The sequence below is a fragment of the Ursus americanus genome, chromosome 29 (assembly GCF_024610735.1).
Source record: "Ursus americanus isolate L20-20 chromosome 29, mUrsAme1.1.p, whole genome shotgun sequence".
Classification (NCBI taxonomy): Eukaryota; Metazoa; Chordata; class Mammalia; order Carnivora; family Ursidae; genus Ursus; species Ursus americanus.
In genome coordinates, this window is record NC_142155.1 from 12,635,190 (window position 1) to 12,661,741 (window position 26,552).

The following is a 26,552-nucleotide window of genomic DNA, read 5'->3' on the forward strand; positions in this document are numbered from 1 at the left end:
CTGGCACCCAGAAGTGTGCTTAGCATTTTCGTAGGTGCTCAAGAAATAGTTGTTGAATAAACAAATTGCTTTTTGCATCATCTCCTGGGCAAGAATTTAGGAAATGGTCAGGGGCCCGGGATAGGGAGTTGCGAAAGGAGGTGAAGGGGGAGGCAGGGATCGAAGCTATTTATTGAGCCCCTCTCAGGGCCAGGCACTAGAAATGCTTACCATATGCCATATTACTTCAGTGACTCACAACACGCTTTGAGTCACAATTCAAACCTGTATCTTTCTGACTCTAAATTGTATATGCTGCCTATATGTTTATGTTGCCTTCCCTGAGGAGCTGGTGGCCAGGGAGCACTCAGACCCAGAAGGTTTCCCAGAGGTGCTGAACCACCAGGCTCGTGAACTCTGTTGCTTGTTCACCTTCAGTATCCTCCTTCTAATAGCACTCCCTCCCCCCACACAAATAAACAAGCAGAGGGAGCAGAGACCTTCTATAAAGAGTAAACCCGAGAGGGGGCTATCTGTCATTCATCTTTACACCCCCTCCCCCATGGCCCAGCACATCCTTAGCAAACAGCAGAGACTAGATGAGTATTTGTTGAACTGAACTGAATTAGTAAGAATAATTATTACCACGTTACAGCAAGATATGTCAGTATCCAAGAGCTCTTTGAGGAATCAAGGCGATGCTATGTTTAGAAGCATGATTTATGAAAGTATAAGAACAAAGTCCATAGATAAAGAAGGGAATCTGAGAAAACAGCTTCTACTTTAGTTTTTAGCTTAGCACCCAGGAGTTATATCTGTGAGTCTTCAGCTTCTTTATATTTTAGGATGTGACAGGCCATTTTGTTTTTTAACTCAGAGAATATAAGACTTAAGAAATAATGAGTCTCATCTCCTGACTCTTAAAACAAACAAACAAACAAACAAACAAACAAACAAAGAAATATCACTTTTTTCATCACTGTTTAAGACATGAAGATACCTCATACAGAGCTGGGACACTCAGCGAGAAGCACACCCCCAAAGATCCATTTGTGGAACTTGCTCTTACTTCCTTAGAAACTACAAATGTCAGATTTTCCAAGGAGATATGGAAAGAGGCACTGCTTGGAATATTTCTCAAACTGGCAAATTTTAAATAGTAAAAAGTACTTACTGGCCTTCCGGAGGGTCCTTCTGGTCCAGGGAAACCTATATCTCCAACAGGCCCTCTGTCACCCTATAGGCATGTTCACAGACAAATATTAATTGCTATGAAAAGCTTTGAAATAGCATGCAAGTACAACTGTGAAGTAAGTGGCTGGCACTCACCGGTTCCCCTGGAACTCCTGGAGGCCCTGGGGCTCCAGGTTTTCCCTGGAAAATCAAATCAAACAGAAATGTTAAGAGCCAAATTAGGGCATGATGCCATGTGCTTCCCCTCCCCGCCCGTGAATTTAATGTGCTTCCAGGCTTGTGGCTCTCTATGCTAAAATGGCATTCCTAATGGGACTGAGTCTGTGGGGATATACACTTGACTATGGAAGTTCCGAGATACGGACTAGAATGCAGTTCTCTGAATGTATATATATGTCTAAAGCAGAGGGATGGGAGGGGACGATAATATTTTTGAAAATATGAAACCAATGTATCCTCATTACTGGAAATGTATCTAGTGCCTTATTTGATTGGCAGCTCTTCTTGACTTTGGGAGTGGGAGGGCACACCCCCAAAGAAATCTTTCCTAGACTGTGTGTTTCATAAGACGCTTTCTAGGTTCATAGTAGAATAGCCTGAAGAGAAACTATTGTCGACTTGAAAAGCCATGTTTGGTTGAAAGGAAGAAGGCAAGATTAATTTGCTCCAACACACTGTGGTTTGGAGGACTGATGACAGAGAAATGTTGAGTAGAGACCACTGGGAGGGACAAGAGAGGAAGATGGTCCATCAGAGAGCAGAAGTGAGAAGTGCCAAAGTGTCCAGACCAAGCTTAAAGAAGGAGCCACGTCCCACCACTTAGACCTAATGTGGACAGAAAACCAAATAGTGCAGGGATGTAGGCCTGGGCCTGAGGCTGCAGAAACCCTAGTAGGTTCCCCAGGAGAGAGTCTGAAAAGGAAGGACCCTTTGCTCCTCTTGTTGTCTAGAACTTTGGGAGGAGCCCCCCTCACAAGTTTGGACACGGCTGAGTGGTGAAGCTAGGCAGACACAGGGCCCGACAGGGCAGCCCTGGTTCCCCAGACCTGTGACTACAAGCAGGAACTGCTGAAGCTCTTGTGGGCCGAAGTTGGGGGGATGTGTTAGACCTGGAAGACTAATGTCCAACATCGTCTTGGCATAGGACACAAGGGGGAGAGTGCTCAAGCTTTGAGATCTGAGACAAAGGGATCAGGGACATCCATAGCAGGCAGCAGCGATCTCGAAGGTCAGGGGGAGCTTGGCGAACCTGGGGTACAGCATGCTGACTGGAGGCCTCACCTCACTGCCAGCATTCACAGACACCCCCTCTTCTATACCCATGTGTCAGTCTGGGGAGAATTAGGAGAAAGAAGCCCTCGAGAAATCTCTGCATGGGCTTGAATATACTAGAAAGAGATGGAACAGCTAAATAAGGGGATTCATCCTCTATAAAGGATGGTTTTCTACAGATTATGCATGGGTTTTAAATTTTTGTTATTAGGCTTAACAACTACATAGAGTAAAATGGAGTGGCTATTAACCTTTTAAAGAATGGGAGTGATGGGTGGTGGTGAATGGCAGTGGGTGGCGGTGGGTGGTGATGGACACTCTGGGTTGTGCTGGGTGTCAATAGATGTCAATGGGTGGTGGTGAGTGAGATGGTAGGGCCCTTTCTTATCTTGTATTCTTATGATTCAAGCACATAGTTTCCACTGACTTGCCTACCCTGGGCCTACCCTGCAGGGGCACTGAACAAAAGAATAAGTGGGCTCTCATTCATAAAGCATGGCCGCAACATTTTAATTAGAGCATCATGAATGAAGATCAGAATGATCCCTAGGGCTCAGAGAAATGATTTCAACCTTTCCTGGAGCACTTCCTATTCATTTGAAACGACCTTGATGAGATTAAAACATTTGACATCAGAGAGCAACAAAAATGATTGAGAGGCTGGAAGGGCTAGTTTACGAGGAAACATTAGCAGCAGTAAAGATCTGTTAATAACACCAGGCCGAGGGAAAACTCAGGCAGATTGCAGCTTAATACCAAGAACTTGAAGTACATGTCTAAGGATAAGAACTTCGTCTTTTGGGGGCCAAGAAACCTTAAATAGGACAAGAACAGAGAAACAAAACAAGCTTCTCAAAGTTGAGCTTGTGTACTGACATACTGGCACAGGTAACTAACTGGGCATCTCCTCCCCTCCTTAAGAGAGTTGGGAGAAAGAAAGAAAAAGACAAAAAATAAGAAAAAGGTGAAAATAAAGAAAGGAGCAGTCTTGGGGTCCCTGGGTGGTGCAGTCAGTGAAGTGTTGGACTCTTTATTTCAGCTCAGGTCATGATCCTAGGGTCATGGGATCAAGCCCCACACTGGGCTCCATGCTTGGCTCTGCACTCAGTGGGGAGTCTGCTTGAGATTCTCTCTCTCCATCTCTCTCTGCCCCTATCTCTTCTCTCCCTCCCTCTCTAAAATAAATAAATAAAAATATTTTTAAAAATAAAAAAGAAAGATTTCTGGAGGATGGATAGAGACAAGGTGGTTTTATTTTTTTAACTGGATATTTCTAGAACCTAGTATCATAGGAGCTACTGTGTGCTCCCCAGCCCTTCTTGATCCCTAGCCATAGATTTACTGTGGAGATAGAATTGCTTCCTTGTGAAAATAATGTGAGATACTCTGGACTCACCGATACTCCAGCTATTCCTGGGGGACCTGCTGGGCCTCGATCCCCCTGTCGAGATTAAAAAAAAAAAAATGCTACTTATAATGATATCTATAATTTCTTTACCTATAAAATTAATGCTCAAATGATTATTTGATTTGGTAAAGCTTTCTTTGGTATTGATAAGCATTATCAATATCATCAGATGGGAAAATAAAATGAGTAGCTAACTAAATTTGTTAAAGCTTTCCCCCCCGCAAAATGAAAGCAAATTATAATCTTAATGAAAACAAGCATTTAGGTTATCATTTCTGTGACCTATTTTTAATAGCACGCCACACATCCTTACAGCTAAAATTAGTCAATACAGTATTTTTATTCCAAAAGTAATCCATTACCAATACGTAAAATAGAAAGCATATTGAACATCTTCTTAGAAGCTTTTCCTATGCTTGTCTTACTGGAAGTAGGGTTAGAATAAAGATATTTAGAACAAGGGATTTTGTAGTTCTTCTTATTAGGCCATCAGAAGATCCCTTGAATTGCTCGGAACAGCAGAGTGACACAACTCTTTTTCCAAAGGCAATGTGGTATTTTAGATAAAGCTGATGATGCTAAAAGTACTGATGATTATATATGGGATAATAAAAGGGCAATTTTTGTTGAGCAGAACCTACATTAAAAAACCTCATAACTTCACTCAGGAACATAAAAGAAGACTTGATTAAATGGAGAGATATGTTTTGTTCTTGGAGGGCAAGACAATGTTGTAAAGGTGTCATTGCTACCCAAACTAATTTATAAATTTAATGCAATTCTTATGAAATTTCAGCTTGGTCAGATGATATTAAAGTCCACTCAAGATAAAGAATAAATGAGAAGATAAAAGAAAAAAATTAAAAGAAGAACAATAAGGAGATTAGCAATACCAATATCTGAACATATCACAAAGCTCTAACGCTTAAGATAACGGAATATTGGCATAAGATTAAGCAATATGTCGATGCAATATAAAAACACCATATAAACTCAGAAATAGACCAACGTCTATAATAGGATTTTAGTAAAGAAAGGGATCTATTATTCAACAAATAGTGCTAATAATTGAGTAATTTCCCTGAAAAAAGTTTAATTCCTCTTTTTATGTTACACTCCATGTAAATCCCATATAGATTATGTAAAAAGTAAAATAATATGAGGTATAAAAGAACTAGAAGAAAATATTAAGTGACTACCTAATTTTGGTTGAGAATAAGAGTAAAAGGAACTTAATGCATAAAAGCAAAACAAGAAACCACAAAGAAAAATAGTTTGCTATTTGACTACATAGACGTTATATTTACATGTACAATGAGATTAAGCATGAAAATGAAAGGCCAGACCAACAGGATATAAACTCTAACATATAAATACAAGTAATATCTCTATAAAGCATAGTTATAGACAAATAGAAAAAGAGCTAATAGAATAGTGGAGAAACAGTATAAACAAGTAATTCTTGTCAGTCTCACTCTGCTCCTTTTAAATTATGGGATTTTTGCCCCTGAAATGCATATATTGGAACTTTTTATTCAGTGGAAACTCTTGTATATCTGATAAAGGTTAATATTAAGAAGACTTCTCTTGGGGGCGCCTGGGTGGCACAGCAGTTAAGCGTCTGCCTTCGGCTCAGGGCGTGATCCCGGCGTTATGGGATCGAGCCCCACATCAGGCTCCTCCACTATGAGCCTGCTTCTTCCTCTCCCACTCCCTCTGCTTGTGTTCCCTCTCTTGCTGGCTGTCTCTGTCTCTGTCGAATAAATAATAAAATAAAATCTTTAAAAAAAAAAAAAAAGAAGACTTCTCTTGGACAGTATGGTCCTTCCAAAGTTCAAGCCCTGGAGTTCTTTGAACCATTCTCCTCTAATGATCTGTTCTCTTATTTCCATTGTTATACCTGAGACCTTGTCAGTAACAATAACTCCATCCCACCCATAATCTCAGTTTCATGCATTCTGATATTGGGCCACCATAGTTTTGACTCACTCCCTTGAGTACCTTGGATTCTCACACTTTTGATGCCACCAAGACCTCTAATCTATTGAACAAATCTTTCATCATCCTTCCACTCTCTCGATGGCCTCTCTCCCTTATTTATTTAGTTTCAATTCCATAGTCACTTGTTATAATCACTCCTTTGTGTACACCATTGACTCTCTTGGCCCAGTCTTGCTTCTAGTACTCATTTGTCAAAACTGGAACCTTGTTTAAGTCTATGTTTTTACCTGAGTGTACATGCTGGAGAAGATCTCCCTGAGTGGTCTCACTTCAGTTCATGTCCATGAACCTCAGGGGGGCAATGGGGCTGCCTAGTCACCACACTTTGTTGTCCCTGGACACTCCCTCTCTCTTAGAAGACCTTCACCTTAAATCTCCAACCTCTTCTCCCTAACTCACTCTCAGATGATGATCTTCTTCTTCCATCTCTGAGAAAATTTCAGCAATCAGAAAAGAACTTCTATAGACCCCAACCAATTATTCTTCCTGTGTATCAGTGTCTATACTCTGTTTTTCTACCTGTTACTAGAGATGAACTATCCAGACTCCTCTCTGAAGCCAAACCCTCCATTTATATACTAGTTCCCATTTTCTCCTAGGTATTCAAGGATGTCATTCCAGCAATTCTCCCCTTTCTTCCTATATCATCACTCCCCTACCCTATTCTAATGGATCATTCCTTTAGCATACAACTATTCTGATATTTCTATGGTCCATTTCTAAAATCCATTTTATAAAACCCTACCCTACTTCCTCTAGAAGCCACTGACCCATTTCTTTGCTTTCCTTTGTAGCAAAACTTCTTGAGCACTGTTACACTGTATTTGCTACCTCTAATTCTTTTTTTCGTATTCTCTATTAAATCCATTTAAATCCAACAGTTGCTCCTACCAAAATCATGAAATGGTAATAATCTGTTATTGCTAAACCTCTGTATTGCTAAATCTAATGGTTAGTACTTGACCATCCTACTTGACCCCATCCCCATCATACTAGCCCTATTTTCAGTATTTGAGACAGGTGATCACTCACTTCACCTTGATATATTATATTAACTTGGCTTTCAGGACACCAAATTTCCCTCCTACCTCCTTGGTCACTTCATCTCAGTCTCCCCTGCTCATTCTTCCTTTTCTTCCTGATCCCTTTATGTTGGAGGCCTCAGCGCTCAGTCCTCGGTCTTCTCTTTTATAAAATCTACTGTCATTCCCTTGGTGATTTTATCAAGTCTCCTGGCTTTAAGACAGCATCTATACTCTTGGGACAACCAAGTTTAAATCTCCAATAAGACTCTTTTCAAACTCCATGCCTTTAGATTGTTCTGCCTACTCAACACTTCCACTTTGCTATCTAATAGATGCTGCCAAGTTTGACCTCGTGTCCAAAGTTAAACTGATCATCCTCACCCTCTCCACACAGGCTCTGCCTATAGCTTTCCTCATTTCAGTTGATGACTATCCCGTCATGCCAGTTGCTCAGGTCAAAAAACTGGGAGTCCTCCTTGACTCCTCTTTACTCTCTCATACCCACGTCCAATCAATTAGAAAGTCCCTTGGTTCTACCTTCCCAATATATCCAGAATCTAGCCACTCCACGCTATCTCCACCATTTCTACTTCGATCTGAGCCAACATCACCCTGGCTGTATTATGGGAGTAGTCTTCTAACAGGCTTCCCTGCTTCACCCCTGCCCCCCAGCTGCAGGCCCCATCACCCTTCTACTCAGAAATGAGCTGCTGGCTCCCGATTTTACTCAGAGTGAAAGATAAAGTCTTCACAATAGCTTATAAGCCTCTTTATTATTAGTGCCTCTCAAACTACTTGTGCTCCTTTGGGAGCAGTTTACAATTTATGTTCTAATACATCCTAAACCAAGGTGAGTCAACTGATCACATGTTTGAATATCATGGCAAAGTTAAATTGCTAGACAAGTTTTAAATACTTACTCTCAGTCTACCCTTGCCTTGCCATAGAACCCATCAGAGAATTTGCAGACTGGCACCCATCCTCTATCAGCCACATTTTGAGTAGTATTGCTTTGCAAGAGTGCCATGACAGGGCTACACCTCACTTCTACCCCTACGTCTCTAACCTCATCTACGACCCTTCCTTCACCTCATTCCCCTGGTCTCCTTTGGTGTAGCAGTAATGCTCATGTCTCAGTGCATTTAGACCTAATATTTACTCTTTCAAAAAACTGTATATAGTGGTGTACAGCTTGAACATTTGATATATGCATATACTGTGCAATGATCACCACAATCGAGCTAATTAATGTAGTGGTGAGAACACTTAGCAATTTTCAAGTATACAGTGAAGTATTGTTACCTATCATCGCCACGCTACACATTAGATCTCTAGAACTTACTTGTATTGCCCGGGACATTCTTCCTTTAGGGTTGAAGGGACTTGGCCTACTCTGTCTTACTCTTTCAACTCTTCGCTCAGATCTTGCTTTCTCAGACCCATATTTAAAATTACAAACCTCTCCTTTAGCACTCCCAAGCCCTCTTAACCTGCTCTATTTTTTCTTTCTTTCATAGCATTTTACCAACATTTTTACTTATGTTTATTCTTGTAGTTTCTGTATCCTCTTCCTGGAAAATAAGTTCCTTGAAGGCAGAGATTTTTGTCTGTTTTGTACTCTTAGCTATCTTTCAACCTAAAACAGTTCCTGGTCCAATAGGAGGAGCTCAGTAAACATTTTTGAATTTTAAATCAGTGACCACATTTTTAATCCCTGTACTTACCTTTATACCTGGAAATCCTTCTAGTCCTGGCAACCCCATCGCACCAGGTTCTCCCTGTTAAATACGAACATAAGAAATGCAGGAGCAATGACCAAAAGGTTTTTTAAGCCTTGGTTTCAAAAACAAAGATTTTTTTTTTTTTTTTTTTTTTTGCCAAAAAAGTACCCCCAAAACACTATTCGGCGATTTAGCAAGTAATTGGTATGTTCTATTTTCAAGCATCTGTATTCTTGCATTTGATATTTGAAAATAGTTTGAGAATAAATCTATTCCCTGGAGAAGTATGAATATATTTTCTGATTGTTTTTATTCTGATTAAGGATCTAATTAGAATGAATCCCTCTAGTCAGTGATAACTCCAATTTCAATAAAAATCAGAAGAAAAGATGGGCTTTAATGAAGTTTGCCAATTTGTGAGGTACCCAGGGCTGCTAGATGACCAGAGAATAGGACTAAGCTCCTTAAACACAAATGAAGATGAAGGTCTGATAGCAAGGTTTCCCATCCAGCAGTGTGCTTGGTAGCTGGCCGTGAATTGTGAAATGCTTCAGAGGATGAGTCTGGAAGCAGCATCTCTAATGATTCTAAGTTATTGCTTAAGCTCATAGGTCACTGGCAGAAGATAAGGAAGCATTTCCATTAAAAAAAACTTTTACATATTCTAGTGTATGGTCCCATGGCCGGCTGGAGCCTGTAGGCTCTCAAGAAATATATTTAGAGAAGTTAGGGTGAAGGAAGCTGCTACTTTTGAGCAAATAAACTTTAAATCAAGAGAGACAGAGGTAGTTGTCTGATACCTCCTTGTTAATGAATTGATGTTCACTGCAAATATTTTCTTAAGACACTGGATGCTTTCAATATAATCACGTAAAAAAGGGAGCTTTCATTCTCTATAAATATATTTTTGCATGCATAACTCTAATCTGCTTCAAAATATTACCAAGTCTCCAACTTCCATTATTACTTATGATATTGTCCTTATTACAGAACACTTAATGAACAAGCAGATGACTTGATACTTTTCATGCCTTAAAAATCTTTTTAAATGTCCACTAATATATAACCTGTCAATCAGACAAAAACAAAAACAAAAAGATGTTCACACTCTATTCTGCATGAAGCTCTGTGAAAGAGGTCCTGGATTGTTGACAAAGGAAATGAACTCTTTGATTCTCTTTGTTTACATGCTCAACAATCTTTAGGACCAAGGAAGGTGGTCACCCCATCAATCAATATTTATTTGAAAGTAGTTAGTAATTAAATATTTCATTGAAGCCACTTATAAATTAAGTATCAAAGGAATTAAATGGAGCACCTCAGAAGATAAATTCAATTAGGGTAATTTTTGTCTACAAACGTTTACTGAGAAGATTAGAAACAGTGGTGCAGACCTAGCATCATGGGAAATGAAGGATGCGAAGAGTAAATCTCTCCCCCCGCCCACCACCTCCTCAAATTGACTTTTCCATTTTCTGCTCTGTGACTATCATTCTACCATTCCTGGCTTATTTCTCTGGTAGGAAGTAGTATTTGTCTGTGCTGAGCAACCGGTGTGTAATGAAGGGAGGTGCATGGTGGTGCTGACATAGGCTCAAAGGATAATTTCAAAGGTTTATGTAGGATAGACCTGAGGGTTTACACAGTATTTAATTTCATTATTTCGGGTTTCTGTTTTTGTGCTTCACCCACTTAAATCACATCTCCAAAAAAATGAATATCCTTTAATCAGTTTTTATTCTTTATCTTTTGTTGTAGCTAAGGAATTTGAAGCCTAATTTCTTCAAGTCTACTCAAATCTGTCTGCTACCTATTTTCCAATCCAAGTGAATTAGGATTTATCCTTTATTAGAATACTTAAAAAATGTTATCACCTTGATATGCAGTTATTAATGAAAAACTTCAAAGAATGTTCCAGAAAAGTCAGTGAGAAGTCTAGGGACCTCTACATGATTCAGAGGGGCTGTGAGTCAGTAGGAGAGGGAAAGACCAGGAGGAAATTTTTATCAACAAGATGAAAGAAAATTAAAATTAGAATGAAGGATATGATTGGTGAAAGCATAAAAATGTTACAGATAAAAGGGGGGCAACATGAATAAGAAAACAAAGGAAACTTCTAAGTTACATAATTGGGGCTCAGAAAATGATACTAACTAGTTGAAATCATGCTTTCAGGGGAAATAATTGGCCCTTAATATATACCAACCAATAACAAAAAATATGTGCTTTAACGCATGTCCTTTGAAAATATATTTAGATGTGAAAAGATTACTTTCTATGGCTTCTTCTGTCACTCTTTTAAAATTTACTCCTCTAGTTTTACCAAACGGTATTGTAATGAAACGGCCTTAATTTTTTTTTCACGTGACAGTGGAAGATGGTTTTAATTTTTTTTTTCACGTGACAGTGGAAGATGGTTTGAAACTTTATTTCAGTTTCAGGCATATCTGAGTTTCAAGCATCCTGTATAAATCAAAGTTAAAAGGTTAATACAAGTGAAATATGAACATTTGCTTGACAAGGACATGACAGGAAGAATTGCCAAAGAAAAAAGGGAATCTAATGATTTTGGCAGAAGCTTCAGATGGACGCCCCATGGTTGAGAAGGATGCCTGAGAACAATTGTCACTCTCTGGGGGGCTGCAGGACATGATCTCTTTCCATTCTGGGTGCTAACCTCCTGATACATTACACCTATGAAGCAGATTTATGACAGCACACTGCATTTCCTACCCAAGAACTGCCTAAGACATTCAAAGCAAACAAACAGTCCCTTCGTTTTGGGGGGGTAGGGAGAGACTGGAGACATATTAAGGAATTTCTTTCCAGGAAGTATTTCTCTTCCACAATCTACTTAATACTGAGTTAACTATCAAAATAGTGCTATCAGAAGAAAGTGCCATTTATCAGGAACTTCCATGTGTGCCCTCCTCCATCACAGGGCGAATTTGAAAATACACTGATAAAAGAGACTAAGGCCAAGGGCAGGGACATCAAGATCAAAGCATCTTGAAAATGAACACATTGCTGGTATTTGGTGGTTTGCCTCCTGCCTCCAATATTAGATAATTGATGAACATCTAAGAAAATAGGCCATCTTTGCCTGATGTCCTTCTTTCAAACTCCAATAAAGGCTCATTTTCTAAATGACACAAAGCATGGGAATATACATACCACTGGGCCAGGGTCTCCTTTTGGGCCCTACAAGAAAAGCATGGGAAGTCATTTTTAAAAGAACGATGGAAGCAAATTATAGAATCTAAAGCATTTTAATTCAATTTGCTTTAAGACACATAGAAAATATTTGCAAGTTTTATTTTGCTACAGTCTGGATTTGAACAGTATGATGATGAAACATAACTTGATGGAACCCCATGACGGTGACTGCTTGGACATTGATTTAATTCTTAGATTTGCAATGCAGACAGTGATACCACCATGCAGAATGCTATTTTTCATGATTTTGGCAGGGTACCTCTTCTCCATTTTACTATAATTTGCTATCATTTATATTCTACTGCATAAGATTTCGATTATATTTTGTACCATGTATTTTTTCAGTGAACTTGAGTTATTTATTTATTTATTTATTTATTTATTTATTTATTTATTTATTTATTGTGGTTGTTCAGCTAAAGAATGCTTGGTAATAAAAAACTGTACTCACAGGGGGGCCAGGGGGACCTGGAAAACTGGGAACATTCACACCTCCCTTCAAAAGAAAAAGAAGAAAAAGGTGAGAAGCATTTACAGCAACCCATCACTGGACAATAATCTCACATAATTCCAAAAGTAAATACCTGGATTTTATATAAACTGCTCATTCCATTTCCTTCATTGAATGGTACACCCTTCAGAAAGAGAGGAGATAGAGAATTACTCTTTTTTAAGTTAATAGTCTCTCTACCTTTTATCCTTTTACCAAATGATATTTCTATTTTATTTAGAACATGAGTTTAATGCTACAAGTAAAATAAAACAATGTTTCCGTTCTGGGCTTTTCAAAAGCAAATGTAGGGGGGACAAAGGACCAGGAGCGTGAGTTACACCTGGAGCCCAGAGAGACTTTCAGTGGGGGTGTGATGAATGTTCAGGTTTGACAGATGAGACACTAATGCATGCAGAGGAAAATACTATTTGCTCATTAAAATTCAGTGTCTGAATTGCCAATTTATGCTAACTATTTACAGCCCGCTGACCTGCAGGCTATAACAGCGTAGTGCTGGTAAAGATGTGAATAGGGAGCAATTGGGCTACTGAAAAGTAATGTTTTACTACAGTCCCTTCATACTAAATAGAAAAATAAAGTAAATGGGGAAAATGATATTACTCACAACCCTGTGTGGATGTTTTTACACAAACATATTCTTTAGAACAACAGAGAATAAAACTTCCTAATAAAACTGACCTATGAATGGAAAGTCCCAGAGTAACTAACACTTAAAGAGAACTAATTCAACAGTCTTAAAAGAATCATACGTTTTGGCATTCAGGAAAAATTTGCAGATAAAAATTTTAGCTGGGATCTTTTATCCTTCTTTTAAGAAATTCCCATAGAATCAATACTCTGCATTTTTCCTTTTTTGAGACTTCCACACTTCAGTTGCAAAACTGAGGAAGCCCTCATTTCCCTGCTTTTGGGGTGATGGTGGCCCAATGGTGCTCAGTGAACGGGACTTGTGTACGTCTTCCAAACACTAGTGATGGGAGCAAAAATGCTCCATTCATTTATTCCTTTATTATTTCACTCACTCATTTGGCAACTGGCGAATGTCTACTGTATTTTAGTGTGCTGAGTCCTAGAGAGTTGAAGAATATTTTTGTCTGAGATTTCTAGAGGAGGTGTCCCATAAAAAGACAATATGTAATCTATTTTGAAGAATGAATAGTTTTGAAGAATTCAGGGGGAAGAGGAAGATTTCCTAACCCAGTGTAAAATACAAGCCCCTTTTGTGAACTCATGCTATATGTTGCTTGTTGTGTCCACTGGACAGGGAGTGTATTTTCGGATTTGAGCCCCAAATGCTTTCTGCCCGGCTTCTTTGTTAAGGGAAAGGCAAGTAAACAAAATGAACAGGTTTAGGAAAACAGAGTGCAAATCTCTTTGTTTATTGTGTAAAGTGTGCGACTGCATGCAGACTAATTATCTATCTTTGTCGTCTTCAGAAAGTCACAGACTAATTCTGCCCTTTCTCAGGCGAGTTTGGTTTCTTAAAGTATTCCTATGAGGTAGGGTGGAAAAGAACATTCGGCCTGGACCAAAGCTCTGCTGCGATTTGAGCGTGGCCCCACATGAGGGCAGACTTGCTACAGAGAGAGGTACCTCTCCTCTCTGCAGCCTCCCTGACAAGAGAACATCTGTCTCAATCGCAGGCATAAAAACATTGATGGCTCTTGTACATTTTATTCACTAGGTGCTATATAAATAGAATTTCTCTGCATCTCAGACATCATGGATGGTAATGAACACATATAGCCTAACACCAAATTCCGTACCAACTCACATTGCTGGAAGGGAGCTCTTTTTAAAGCCCCTCTTTTCTGTGAGTGAGGCTCCCTGAGGTTAAATGGCTTTCCCGGGGTCCCCCAGGCAGGATGTGGAGAGTTGGGGCACACACTCAGGTCTCCTGAGTCCAGAGGAGGGAGGCCCATGGTATGCAAATCTGAGCACTGCATATTGGGGCCACACTAAAGGGGAAAAATCAGGTCTCCCCAAAGCTGCAGTGGCTATCATTTATAAGTATCCATAAAAAGCAGACAACTTTTATCCTGGAGAACATCTAAAGGTAGTCTGACCTCTGAGTTATAGAAGTCTCAAGCAGACACACATGAATTTAAGTTTTAAACCTGAAGTAACTCACAGGTGGTCCAGGTGGTCCGGGTCTCCCAGGGGGTCCCTCACTGCCCTGCACAGGATATAGAGACCAAAAATCAATGGTTTGCACATTTTGACACCAAGTTTATGAACCAGATTGTGCTTGCTCAGAGAGCCGTATTCTGAAATCAATATGGTTTTGTTTCAGCCTTGCAAAGTCTTACTTAGCTTGGCTTTCCATTTCACCTGGGAAAATACGTTCCTAGACCATAGGAAAGGTAAATGCCTTTTTCATACCCGTTCGAATTCCCACTGGGTGAGCCCCAGGGATGAAGTTTATTTTTAGATGGAGCCTGGCAACCCGGCCAATCCTGTTCTCGACTTCCAGGGCAGTGGAGGAAACTGCCCATGTGGGGCTGCAGAGCGCATTCCTGCAAGCAGAGGCAGCCTCCGGGACTTGGCTTTCTGGGTCAGCCCTTCATTTTTAGCCTCATCTCCACCATCTTCCTCTTTTGGGAACCAGAGGGCCATCCGCATAATTCGACCAAAGTAGAAAAATCACACCCTGTGTTGTGTCTGCAGGAGGAGAAACTTTTTTCCCTTGCTAAGGTTATATTCGACTTTGCAACCAAGTCAGGTACATCCCGTTGAACAGAAGTGACTGTGGTACAGCACGGTTTAAGGGAAATGTTCTATACAGTTTAAACAGCCTCAGACATTGTGCTTGCAGGAAAAGCAGACTGCAAATGTTATTGTGAAAAATGAATTCAAGTTGAAACTTGAAAAATGGATTTCACTTTTATTTTTATAAAACATACAATGCTTATCGATCCATACTAAGCAAAGCTATTATAGCCCCTTTGGTGCCTTTAACCAGTGTTTCCTGGAACTGTGCTTTTCTTTTAGGATAATAGCTTCATAAAATCTTTAAGTCCCTTAATGTCAGGGGAGGGGCAAGAAATGGTTAATTAAAAAAGAATCCAGAGACGATAAGATTCCTACTTACAAGGCTCCCAAATTTTGAGGGATTTAAGTCCATTTCCATGAATTTGATGAAGGATTTCATTCTAATCTCCCCATAACAAAAGAAAGTATCATAAAACTCTATGTTTGTGTCTTTATCAATGAAAATAAACTGTAAAGTTTTTATTACAATGTATCTGCCTGAGAATGAGTGACAACAAGGATATTGTATCTTTTCCCAAACTGCTGTGATGGTGGCCATCTCTCTAAGACATGTCATGTTCTCCTGACTGCTGGCAGTGTCCTTCAGAGAATTATGTCATAGTTCTCATGAACTATGAGAGGACAACAAACAAGGAAAAATATGTGCCTATTGAAAAGACTCTTTTTCCCGGCACAATTAAAAGTCATATTTTCATCCTTGATTGTGCCCCAAAGCTCATCTCAGTGTGGAATTCCCATTAACTTCAAAAGGCAAATCTCTGACAGAATAATTTCCATAGAGAACAGAGAAAAAAGGCTGGTGGGGTTGGGCACAATAATCAGAAAAAAAAATGTGCAGAGACTATCTAAAATAAGCACATGGCTCCTTTCTATTTTTTTTTTTTTTTTTTGGAATTCCTTTGCTTCTGGATGCCATTATGCCCCTTTTGGTCATTTCAGGGTAGAAGTTACTTGAGTCGCTTATGTGGATTCTTGATTCTTACTCCCCAAATCTGAATACCTAGTCTTATTTCACTCATTGGCTGGTTGTGTCTGGGCTCACACGGTGGGGCCAATTTAGGCCTAAATTGGGTAAACATATGAAGCCCCAGGGTCTTCCTGCCTGAGACTCCTCTATTGCTGGTCTTCCCTTCAGACCACAGCAATCCATTTGTCCAATCAACTGGACTCCACACGGAACAAGTGTCTTAATTCCTTAGTGAATTTCCCCTATGACCCTCAAGGACAGAACTTCCAGATTTTCTCAGCAAGCTGTCTGAAGCCTTGGCACCTGTGGCTGGAACTCCCCGATCTTACCTGTACCTCTTCAGGAAACTTCCTCCACTCCATCCATCCACATAACTAGATGTCGGGACCTTGAACCCAGCTTGGACTTCTGCTATATGACCCCAGTGTTCTATTCATCCTTTCCCTAGGAATCTGTATTCAGACCAATTTTTGTGCCTGTATCTTTCCAAGCCCACTAGCAGAATAGCTATTCCCTGACATTATTCCTACTTTCAGGCTTTGCTTGTTTTTACAGATCTGTTAAGTGTCTTACTTTGCCATCCCCCAAGCCCCAATTCAGAGAGTAAATGAGGCATTTCCTCTGTACCTTGTCACCCTTTACTCCTGCGGGACCAGGATGTCCAGTTCTTCCCAACAAGCCCTGTAAAACACAAAACTAAGTGTGTTACAAAAAAGAAAGAAAAAACCCTACTCCATGGCCAAAGGCATTGGAAGTTGGTTGCTAAAACTGATACATTTTGAAGGTCATTTGATCCTAATTAAATCAGTCCTACAAGCTTATATTTCTTCAGGCTGATACAGCAGCTGTATCCTGCTGATAAGCCCTTGCAAGGGTAAAATTTGTATTTGTGGTTGCTTTTTCACCTTGGCCAACCACATTTAATGACCTTAATTGGAACCTTTTGATACATTTAAGAACTTAGCCTTGCTGCTTAAATGGCAATTTACATAACATTATGCCTTCCTAAATGAGCTATAATTTTGGTAGCGATCAACATTTTAAATACTTCAAGACACGGCAGAATTAACAATGTGAATATTAAGTTACACGATCTGCATTTTACCAATGGAAAATACAATTTGATTTTAATTCTTCTTTGAGAATGGAGTTAGCTATCATTTCCATGGTTCCTTCCACAACTCTTCTCTTCACTTTTAATTTTAATGTACAATTTAAAGCCAAGTTTGCTCTACATAACTGTGGTGAAAGCATAAATGATTAAATTTTAATTATGGCGAATGCATGCTTTAAAACACAAAGGAACACGATCACATGCCTACTTGTGAGGTAAAATACCATTTGCATAGGAACTCATAGGAATTGCTGGAGAAGATGAGTCTTGAGTGGGGCTGCTAGATTCAGCAGATAAAAATATGATATTTGGGACAAACTTATGCTAAAACCATTTATTTATATGAAATTCAAATTTAACTGCATGTCCTGTATTTTAACTGGCCACCCTAGACTTGACAGCCTCACATTAGTGACAGGTTGGGTTTAGCAGCTAAGAAAGGAAAAGAGATTGTTTTAGGAAAACAGTATAACCAAAGACACAAAGACCACAAAGTTGTGTTTGAGGGACAGTGAAAAAAGAGTGCTAATTAAAGTAGAGGGTATTTTAATGGATAAATAGGAATAAAAATAAATCAAATATGATATTCCTTAACCCATTTTTCCCCTTTAAAAATATATATTCTTAGTTTATGGTGCTTAAGAATGTAAGCGTGTAACCATCTGAATATCTTTTCCAAAGGTTAATGCCAAAAAAAGTGTAACTAAAAAACAGAATGCTACTTTACACCTAACTTCTATTGAAATAGACCGGCTTAATCACAGACTGCTTTCTGGTCTGGCAGAATTTTGATGATAAGTCTCCATGACCCTGAGGAGCCTCAGTGTAATACTAAATGAAAATCTGAGAAATAGGGTGCTACTTTCCTAGGCAGCAGCGGGATAATCTACAGAGAGGCACAGAGAACAAAAGGCAATGCAGAATTTAGTTCGCCCTGCATCATCCCAGCAGAGATGAAGTGTGAGTGGAATAGCTTTAGCAAATACTCACAGGGGGGCCAGTGGGACCTGGGGTACCTGGAAGGCCTGGAATTCCTTGAAGACCCTAGAAGAAACATTTCCTACCATAAGTCTATTACATAGTTAGAAACAAGGCATTTTCGTTGGTCAAATATTTTGACTATTGAAATTAAACTTCTATGTTGGCTGGAAAACATGATATGTATGCTCTACAAATGCCCATTTTCAAAGAGTTAGGATGACGAGCTAAAATGCCGTGGCACGGAATCTGCAACAAACATAATTTAATGTGTTTGGTGATTCACAGAGGGATTCTGAGCTCACAGAGCCACCCCATCAACAATAGCATCACTGAGAATCTGGCATTGCTAAAGCATGGACATACAAATTTCAAATTGGCAGAACGCCATCGAAGAAATACATGATTACACTAATGCTTCAGCTAATGAAAAAATGGAATATGTTTTATGATATAATATTTAGTTTAGCTGAACAGTTCATTTTAAGAAGAAATTTGGCTCATCAGTGAATTTAAATTTAGAATCCTTTAATGGTTTAAGCATAAAAGTGAATGAATATCCCCTCCTCCTTCTTCTTGGATTTGTAGAATAATGCTAATTATACTGGATAGGGTTTAAGATACTGATACATTCACAAATTCAACGAAGAATTGGCAAGATTAACTGAGGGCTTGTGTAATTAATTCTGTTTTTTTTTTTTTTTTACCAAGTGTGTCAACAACAGAATATTAGTTAAATAAGTTACAGAAGATAATATAAAATATTCTGCAACTATTAAAATCATGTTTCAACAAACTAATGGCTAACACGGAAAAATGACAGTTACAAAATGTTACATAGAGTAATGTTTAAATTACTAAAAACTATCAATGCACTTCATAAAAGATAAGAATGATAGAGGTTCAAAGTACCTAATGTGGAAACCTTGGTGTCAGATGTGTTTCAGAAATCTGAATTTTCTGATTTTTTAAAATAAAAATAACACAATGCTCACACTAGATACTATGTAATACTTCCAGTGGTGCCTGGGGCAGCACCCTCTAATAAACATACAAATATTTCTGTAGCGAAACATGATGTTCTGGTCAAGTGGGGTAAATAGACTGTCTCTATATGATTTCAGGTCAGATTCTGCTGTAAAAAGAATTTCCTACAAATTTGGGAAAAATATCCAGGGTTTTCAAAGGCTTCTGAGCTTTGGAATTATACACGAGGGGTGTGGATCATAATATTACTATTACCCACAGTCCAATAGTAACTCTTACACCTCTTTAGTGCTTTTGTGTGTTTCCCAAATTTTCTATAATAAACTCAGATGACTTCTATAATTAGGAATATATACTTTTAAATACTCTTTTGCTATTTCAGATAACCATATAATGTGTCAAGGTCTAGATTGAATGATTCCACTCTTTTAGGATTTAATTTTCTTTACTGAGTAATGTTTTATATTACCAAACCATTAATTGTTATAACAAAGTTCCTTTGCCTTTTACTGTGATTAAATATGCCTTTTTAGACACATTATAGATATTAGGTGGAGTGACCATGATAAAAATACTGCATATTTATTTATGAGAATTCTATAGGCCCGAGGTTCTCTCGAATCAAGGTTCTTTGCATCAATGTGATCAAGGACTAAACTTTGCCAGACCTGTCCATCTAAAGCCAAATGGGGCCATATGTTACTTCAGGTTTTTTCATGTGATATGATGTGAAGAAACACTGAAAAGAATCTCCTCGAACATGCTGAAATTCCTCATGAAATAAGAGTTTTGGGTAAAAATCTTATGTATGCTTGTGTGAAAGAATGTGGACATGTTCTTTCTTCAAGATGATATCATCCTCACTGGCAATGCTGTGCGTGTGTGTGTATGTGTGTGTGTATGCACATGGCGCAGACATGTGTGCATGGAACATACTGGCATGTTGCATTATCTCTTTTTACTCCCCCACCCTTAACTTATTTTTGGGTTTATAAATTGAAAGGAAACAAATTTCCTTTGGAAATGGTACCTCTAAATGTCTGGAGATTATAAATGCCATACCGCAAATTGCTCTATCTCAAAATACCCACATTTCCATAAAATTCTCTCTATATGTACATGTATAAGATATGGGTGTACATATGTATTCTTTTTTTTTTTTTTTTTTGCTACTTTTAGTCTCATTCCTAAATCAGTCTAGAGATGCTGAGTGAGTCTTTAGGTAGTTTAATTTATAAGCTTGGGACTCATTAACCTTTGATGACCACATTAAACTTTAAAATAAACCTTAGTCCATAAATAAAAAAAAATCATTCTCAGCAGTCTTTCTCTGAACAAGCTGAAATTTTGTAGTAAGGGTAAAAGTTACTATGGATGCATAAAGGGCAATAAGATAATTTTAGAAGACAAGATGGTCATTAAAGAAGACAAATACATATTAAAGAGTAGGACAGTCAATTTAGCATATAGTGCCAAACTAAAATACATAATAGAATTTATTGCATAGATATTTAAGTATCATTAGAGCTAAGTTCTTTCTCTGAACTGATATTTTGATTTTGCAAGTCCTAGCTCAGTTGCTACCAAGAATATTTATTTTTCCATTGCTGTAATTTACAGTTGACAATATTTTTCATGGCCTGTTTATCAATTATTATCCTGAAATATTATAGGAAAATCTGCATTCCAAGTAAGAATTCACTGTATGAGAGTTGAGTGTGTTCTATTTAGTGTCTTATAAGTTGCTACTTTGATTTGTGAAACACCTGCAAAAAATGTAAAGGATAATGTCATTTTCTTGGAGCAATGAACAAACAGGCAGCTCCTCTAAGTTCCCAAACAGATTAAAATGAATACATAATAATTAGAAGTCCTCAAAGAGATGAGGTGTCCCTCTGCATCTTTTGTATGACTACATATTATATACATATTAAAACAGTACAGTTTACTGGCCAGTTGGAAATACACACGTCCTTGGTCAAAGTTTCATTCACCTAAACAAGTCAATAAATTATAATTTCAGGTAGTATCTGAGTCCAGGTAGATACTATTCATTGAATCTATCCAAGTAGATGATATTCACCACTCCCTGTTGGAGAGGAAAAGCCTGCATCACCCGATCCCCTCCAAAAGGCCCAAGTGAGTTAGTATGCTATTTCAGGCTTATTCCTATTATTCATGTGATGTGAAGGAACAACTGAAAAGAATCTCCTTCTGAAATTGCTACATATACTAATTAATATAATAATAATAATTCCCCATATAATAAGGGACTTGGGCAAAATTTTATATATGCTCCATTAAAGAATCCAAAAGGTATACAGTAGTTTCTCTTTCCGTGGTTTCAGTTACCTGTGGTCAGTTCCTGTTTGGAAGCACATGAACCTCCTTCTGACTTACCTCCAGAAGGTCAGGAGCAGCCTAACACCATGTCAAAGTGCCTACGTCATTCACCTTACTTCACCACATCGTATAGGCATTTTATCATTTCACATCATCACAAGAAGGATGAGTACAGTACAAAAAGACATTTAGAGAGGGAGGGAAAGACCACATTCACAAAACTTTAATTATAGGATGTTGCTATATTATTCTGATTTACTATTAGTTATTATTGTTAATCTCTCACTGTGCCTAATTTATAAGTTAAACTTTATCATATGTATGTATGTATAGGAAAAAAACCAGCATGTATAGGTTTTGATACTCTCTGCAGTTTTGGGTATCCATGGGGGGAGGGTCTTAAAATATATTCCCCAAAGGTAACAGGGGTCTACTACACTTAAGAAAGAACATACTAAAATAGTGGAGTTATCACAATGATGCATTTCAGTTTACCAAGAGAGCAAGGTATCCGGTAGAATCAGTCAAAATTAACTTCTAATAAATTTAACTTAGAGTCACTTATAAAAATCCTGAATTCCAATTATTTCTCGATCTTTTTGTTATTACCTTCTCAATTGCCTCTAAAGCCTACTCCTTGAATCTAGGCAGTTAAAAGCTGTTAGACTATTAAAATCAGATATAGGGCTGGCACATTCGTGAAACTTCCTGTGGAGCATGAAGAAGCAAAAGCTCAATAATTCTTATTTTGAAAATAAAATGCCTTTACTGCTTTATTTATGGATGAAAATAAATGTATTTCTTTTTTCTTCAATTTTTAATTTGGAAGAAAGCAAACTAATTCTCACAGTTTTCTAGAATATAATCAATATTAAAAACAATAACACATGGTGATAATTTGTAACGTGAAACATAACTCTGACTCAAAAAATAGATCTACTTTATACTGTTTTGATTTTCAGTACTAACATCAAGGTTAATATATGCCAGATGGCTTACTTACTTTCATTAAGAATTATTAGCATCAAAACTGTTTAAACTAACAACAATTCATCATCCTAATTGGTTTTTCTAAGAGTTAAGGTAAATTATGCAGGAAAAGAATGATATCCTGAGCATCACCATGGCTTAGTGTCAGAAAATTATACCATCATCTCAAAAGTACATTTGACTTTGAATCTTAGTCTGGGGGTGGGCAGCTGATCTAAACTAGTTGAATCAGATCCTTTTGATAGTTTTTTTTTTCTCCCAAGTCTGAGCAGAGACACAGACAGACCAAGGTCACCGAAGCTGAGTCATGTTACAGCAGTACCCCAGGGAAGTTCTGCTGAGTTTTGGAGTTGTCTCTTGTTCCTAGGCTGGTTGTTCAACTATTCCTTTGATTCCACTCTCTACCTTGGGATTCTATTCAGTGAATCCTTGCTTTTATCTCGAGAGAGCTGGAATTGCTATCTACTACATGAAAACAAAAACATAGCAACTGATGGGTCAACTCTGTGCTTAAATTTCCGTCTCTCAAAAATTGAACCACTGATAAGAAACATCAATGTATTATTATTTAAATTGTGTTGACATTTGAAAAAATCGAAATCTTTGTTTTTATTTGATTTAGCATTAATCATGAGCTATAGACAAGTTGATGTCATCCCTCTGAGTCCTCTAAGGAGCGTCAATAGCAGGATATATTATCAGAGAAGAGTCTTACCTCGTCGCCTTTCTCTCCAGGTATCCCAGGGTAGCCCCGCTCTCCTTTGCTTCCCTAAAAAGACAAGAAATTCAGCTAGTGTACTGAATCATTTTGTCATCTTTTAGAACAAGGAAAATATCTCTTTTTAGTATACTTGAGGCATGTAATTTGGACAGAGTCAGGGCACAAAAAATGACATTTGCAAATGGCTTTTATACCACTTTTCTAAAATATTATAAAAGTGTAATATAAAAATATAAAAGTAGAAAAAGTAGTGTGTTTTAAAATTGGTTTTGTTTTTTCACACTGAATTGGAGGAAGCACAGAGAGTAGAGGACAAACTGCCTTACCTTTGGTCCCTCTCTGCCTGGGATTCCTGGAGGACCCCGTGAACCTGTATCACCCTAGAGGATGGAGCAGCACAGAGGTGAGAGAAGGCACTCTCTGTCAGCTACAGGGCCATCAACATCCAGCCTGCCTCCTCACCTTCTGGGCTATAGAATCATACTTTCCAGGCTCACCAGCGCCAGTTTCTTCTCCTTTGTTGCTTTTCAGCCCTGGGACACTGGCTTGGCAGTTGCCACAGAAGTTCTAATGAGCAAAGACATAAGGTTACTGAGAGATTCATCAAAGCAATCTATAAAAGTGAGGTCTGGTCAGATTTGAACCTTTGTCAGAGACCAATGATACAGCAATTGATATATTACCACTTTCAGAGACTTAGTTCATCCAATTTGAAAAGACTACTTCTTGTAAGGTAAAACCTACGTATGAAGCTAGTCAATTGTATCTGTTTATGATATTGGTGACCTTCTTTTTTTTTTTTTTTAAAGCATGTTGGGGCACCTGGGTGGCTCAGTCTGTTGAGCGTCTGGCTCCTGATTTCGGCCCAGGTGACGATCTTGGGGTCCTGGGATGGAGCCCCATGTGGACTCCCTGCTCAGTGGGGAGTCTGCTTCTCCCTCTCCCTCCCCACAGCTGCCTGCTCATGCGTGGGCTCTCTTTCTCTCTCTCTCTCTAAAACAAATAAGTAAATCTTCTTTTAAAAAAAGCATGTTTACAATGATATGTAAATGGGAAATTCCAAATACATAAGGAAAAGACACATAAGTCAAGAACACGGACTGTTTCAATTGTTTAGCAGCATGTTTAAAAAGGGAGGGAATAATAAAGTTCAGAATAACCAACAGGATTAGAGCCCTCATAGAAACAATAGTATAAATCATTAAAAAGGAAAGAAAGAGAGGAAGGAAGGAAGGAAGGAAGGAAGGAAGGAAGGAAGGAAGGAAGGAAGGAAGGGTTGTGAAGAAAGGATTTCTCCTTTTGAGAACAAAATTAGTTGGAGGACACTACACATAGTTTACCAACATTGTCAGTGGAAGCACTCACAAGAGACATAATGACCGGAGTGACTTGGACTTGACTCTATGTCAAATCCAAGCGCAGACAGGAAATCTAAGTGGAATTACCTTGCCATTGCCTTCTCTGTAACCTTTAGCTGATCTGGAAAGGCTTGAATTTAAGTGTCTGAGCTCACAAGATAAACTTCTTATCACATAGCCAAAGAAAAAGTGCTTGTGAAAAGTCTTATTTTTTAAATTGTTAGAATAAGAATACGATCAGGAAAGGCACAGAATAGGGCCCTCTGGGTGGAGGAGATATTTTAATTTTAACAGTTGACAGAAGGTAGGACAATATCAGCCTCTCTTCTTCCATTCTTTTCACCAAAGGGAAGAATCTTGAAATGTAGAAAAGGGAACTGAAGCTTACCATTAATGAGAAGTTGGCAAGAAAGCTCATGGTTATTCAAGTTCAACATTTTTGCTCAGTGAATATCAGAATAAGTCTGATTTCCAAGAATACGCTCCTTGGAAGACTAATTCCGTGCACTATTGAAAAGGTTCCGAGGCAATTTCTCTAAAAAATGCTGGATTAAAGAGCTCTCTCTTCATGGTGGTCCATTCTTAGAGCTGGTATATATAAAAGGGAGCCAGAGTGTGCAACATTTCCCAGAACTAATTTTGCCATCAAGATCTTTTCCCAGAGCTAATGTGTTGGTAGAGGAAGAAAAAATACATATGTAATTGTAGATTCACTACTTATAATATCTGAAAAACTATGAAGACAGAGAGATGCCAGAGAACTTATGAGAACCAAGAAGTTTTCTATATTTCAAAAGGCATGAAGAAGATGAATTATTATCTGTAGACAAATAAACGTGGCATAGCCGTGTGCAGCAAGACCTGGCATACTGACACTCAGCAATATTTTAGAATGGGTTATTCAATTGATTGTTTTAATAAAACATAAAAGAACAGTAATCATTATGAGTCCATAAAATTTTCTCAGAGTCCCTTCAAACGGACCCCATTTTCTTTAGGTTAGGGTTGCCACAATGGTAAATCAAGGGAAATGATTCCATCGAGGGTCTTGAAAAAAGTCTTAGATTTTCTTAAAGAGAGAATAAAGATGCATCAATTATTAGCCAATGTACAATCTCACGCAAAGAGGGACTGATACACAGATTAACCTACCTGAAGTCTTTGAAGGGACATCTTTACTACATTGTAATCAAAGATATTTTTGAAAACAGAAAGCAGACGACCAAGTTTGCTAAAGCCTCTAGACAGAGAGGGAGACTTAATGCATTGGGTAAGAGGATCAGGATTTAAAATTACATTAGGTTGGACTAACAGATCCAATCTCCAACCTAAGTTCCTGTATTTGGACTCCACTTTGGGGAACTGCACATTTCCCCCTTCTACGGAATGCAGTCTGATGGGACTCTCAGTTGAGGTGTCCTGCCTCTCACCAATCAGCTCTCCTGGGACTCGGAACCTCAGTGAGGTGATGTCAGGGCTGGAACAGAGGCAGAGCACGCTCATTGAAGGGCTGCTTCCCTGGTGAAACCATCACTTATGTCCACGTCTGAGGCCTATGGAGTCCTGGTTCTCATCAGAGCCTATTCAGTCTTCTTGTCTATTCTGTGAGCCACCCTGTATTCTAGTGGGATATTCATTTCTGCAGAAGTGTACAAGTTTTGTTCCTAACTATTCTGGAATGGTGAAGTCTAACTCTTAGGGTCTTGCCATATCCAGCATTACCGCCCTTGTGAAGAACCTAAGACAACGTGTGAGGACCTGTGTTCCTGTTAATGTTGCGCTTACTAGCTAGCTGTGTGACTCTGAGAAAGTGACTTGGCTGCTCAGAACTTCAGTTCCTAATGTATAAAATGGGGATAGGATTTCTTTGAAGATTATGTGAGATGGTATAAGTAAAGCAGTGTATTGCCTGCCATGTAACTGTAACTCAACGAATATAAGATATTCCTAAAATCCCCATAAATATTCTCTTTTGACTTATAAGAAAATGTT

At 38.5% G+C, this 26,552-nt stretch overlaps 1 protein-coding gene across 2 annotated transcripts in view; it reads right to left on the minus strand.

Annotated features, from left to right (window-relative positions):
* COL19A1 (collagen type XIX alpha 1 chain) overlaps window positions 1–26,552 on the minus strand; it is a 286,447-nt gene that overhangs the window by 25,025 nt on the left and 234,870 nt on the right. For both annotated transcript variants that reach the window (XM_087856904.1, XM_087856903.1), the window contains exons 33-45: window positions 23,665–23,769; window positions 23,529–23,582; window positions 23,197–23,250; window positions 18,174–18,227; window positions 16,697–16,750; window positions 14,462–14,506; window positions 12,401–12,451; window positions 12,268–12,312; window positions 11,775–11,801; window positions 8,604–8,657; window positions 3,842–3,886; window positions 1,309–1,353; window positions 1,154–1,216 (exon numbers count right to left, since the gene is read on the minus strand). In XM_087856904.1, coding sequence (XP_087713030.1) covers window positions 1,154–1,216; window positions 1,309–1,353; window positions 3,842–3,886; window positions 8,604–8,657; window positions 11,775–11,801; window positions 12,268–12,312; window positions 12,401–12,451; window positions 14,462–14,506; window positions 16,697–16,750; window positions 18,174–18,227; window positions 23,197–23,250; window positions 23,529–23,582; window positions 23,665–23,769 — 696 coding nt within the window. The remainder of the gene's footprint in view (window positions 1–1,153; window positions 1,217–1,308; window positions 1,354–3,841; window positions 3,887–8,603; window positions 8,658–11,774; window positions 11,802–12,267; window positions 12,313–12,400; window positions 12,452–14,461; window positions 14,507–16,696; window positions 16,751–18,173; window positions 18,228–23,196; window positions 23,251–23,528; window positions 23,583–23,664; window positions 23,770–26,552) is intronic.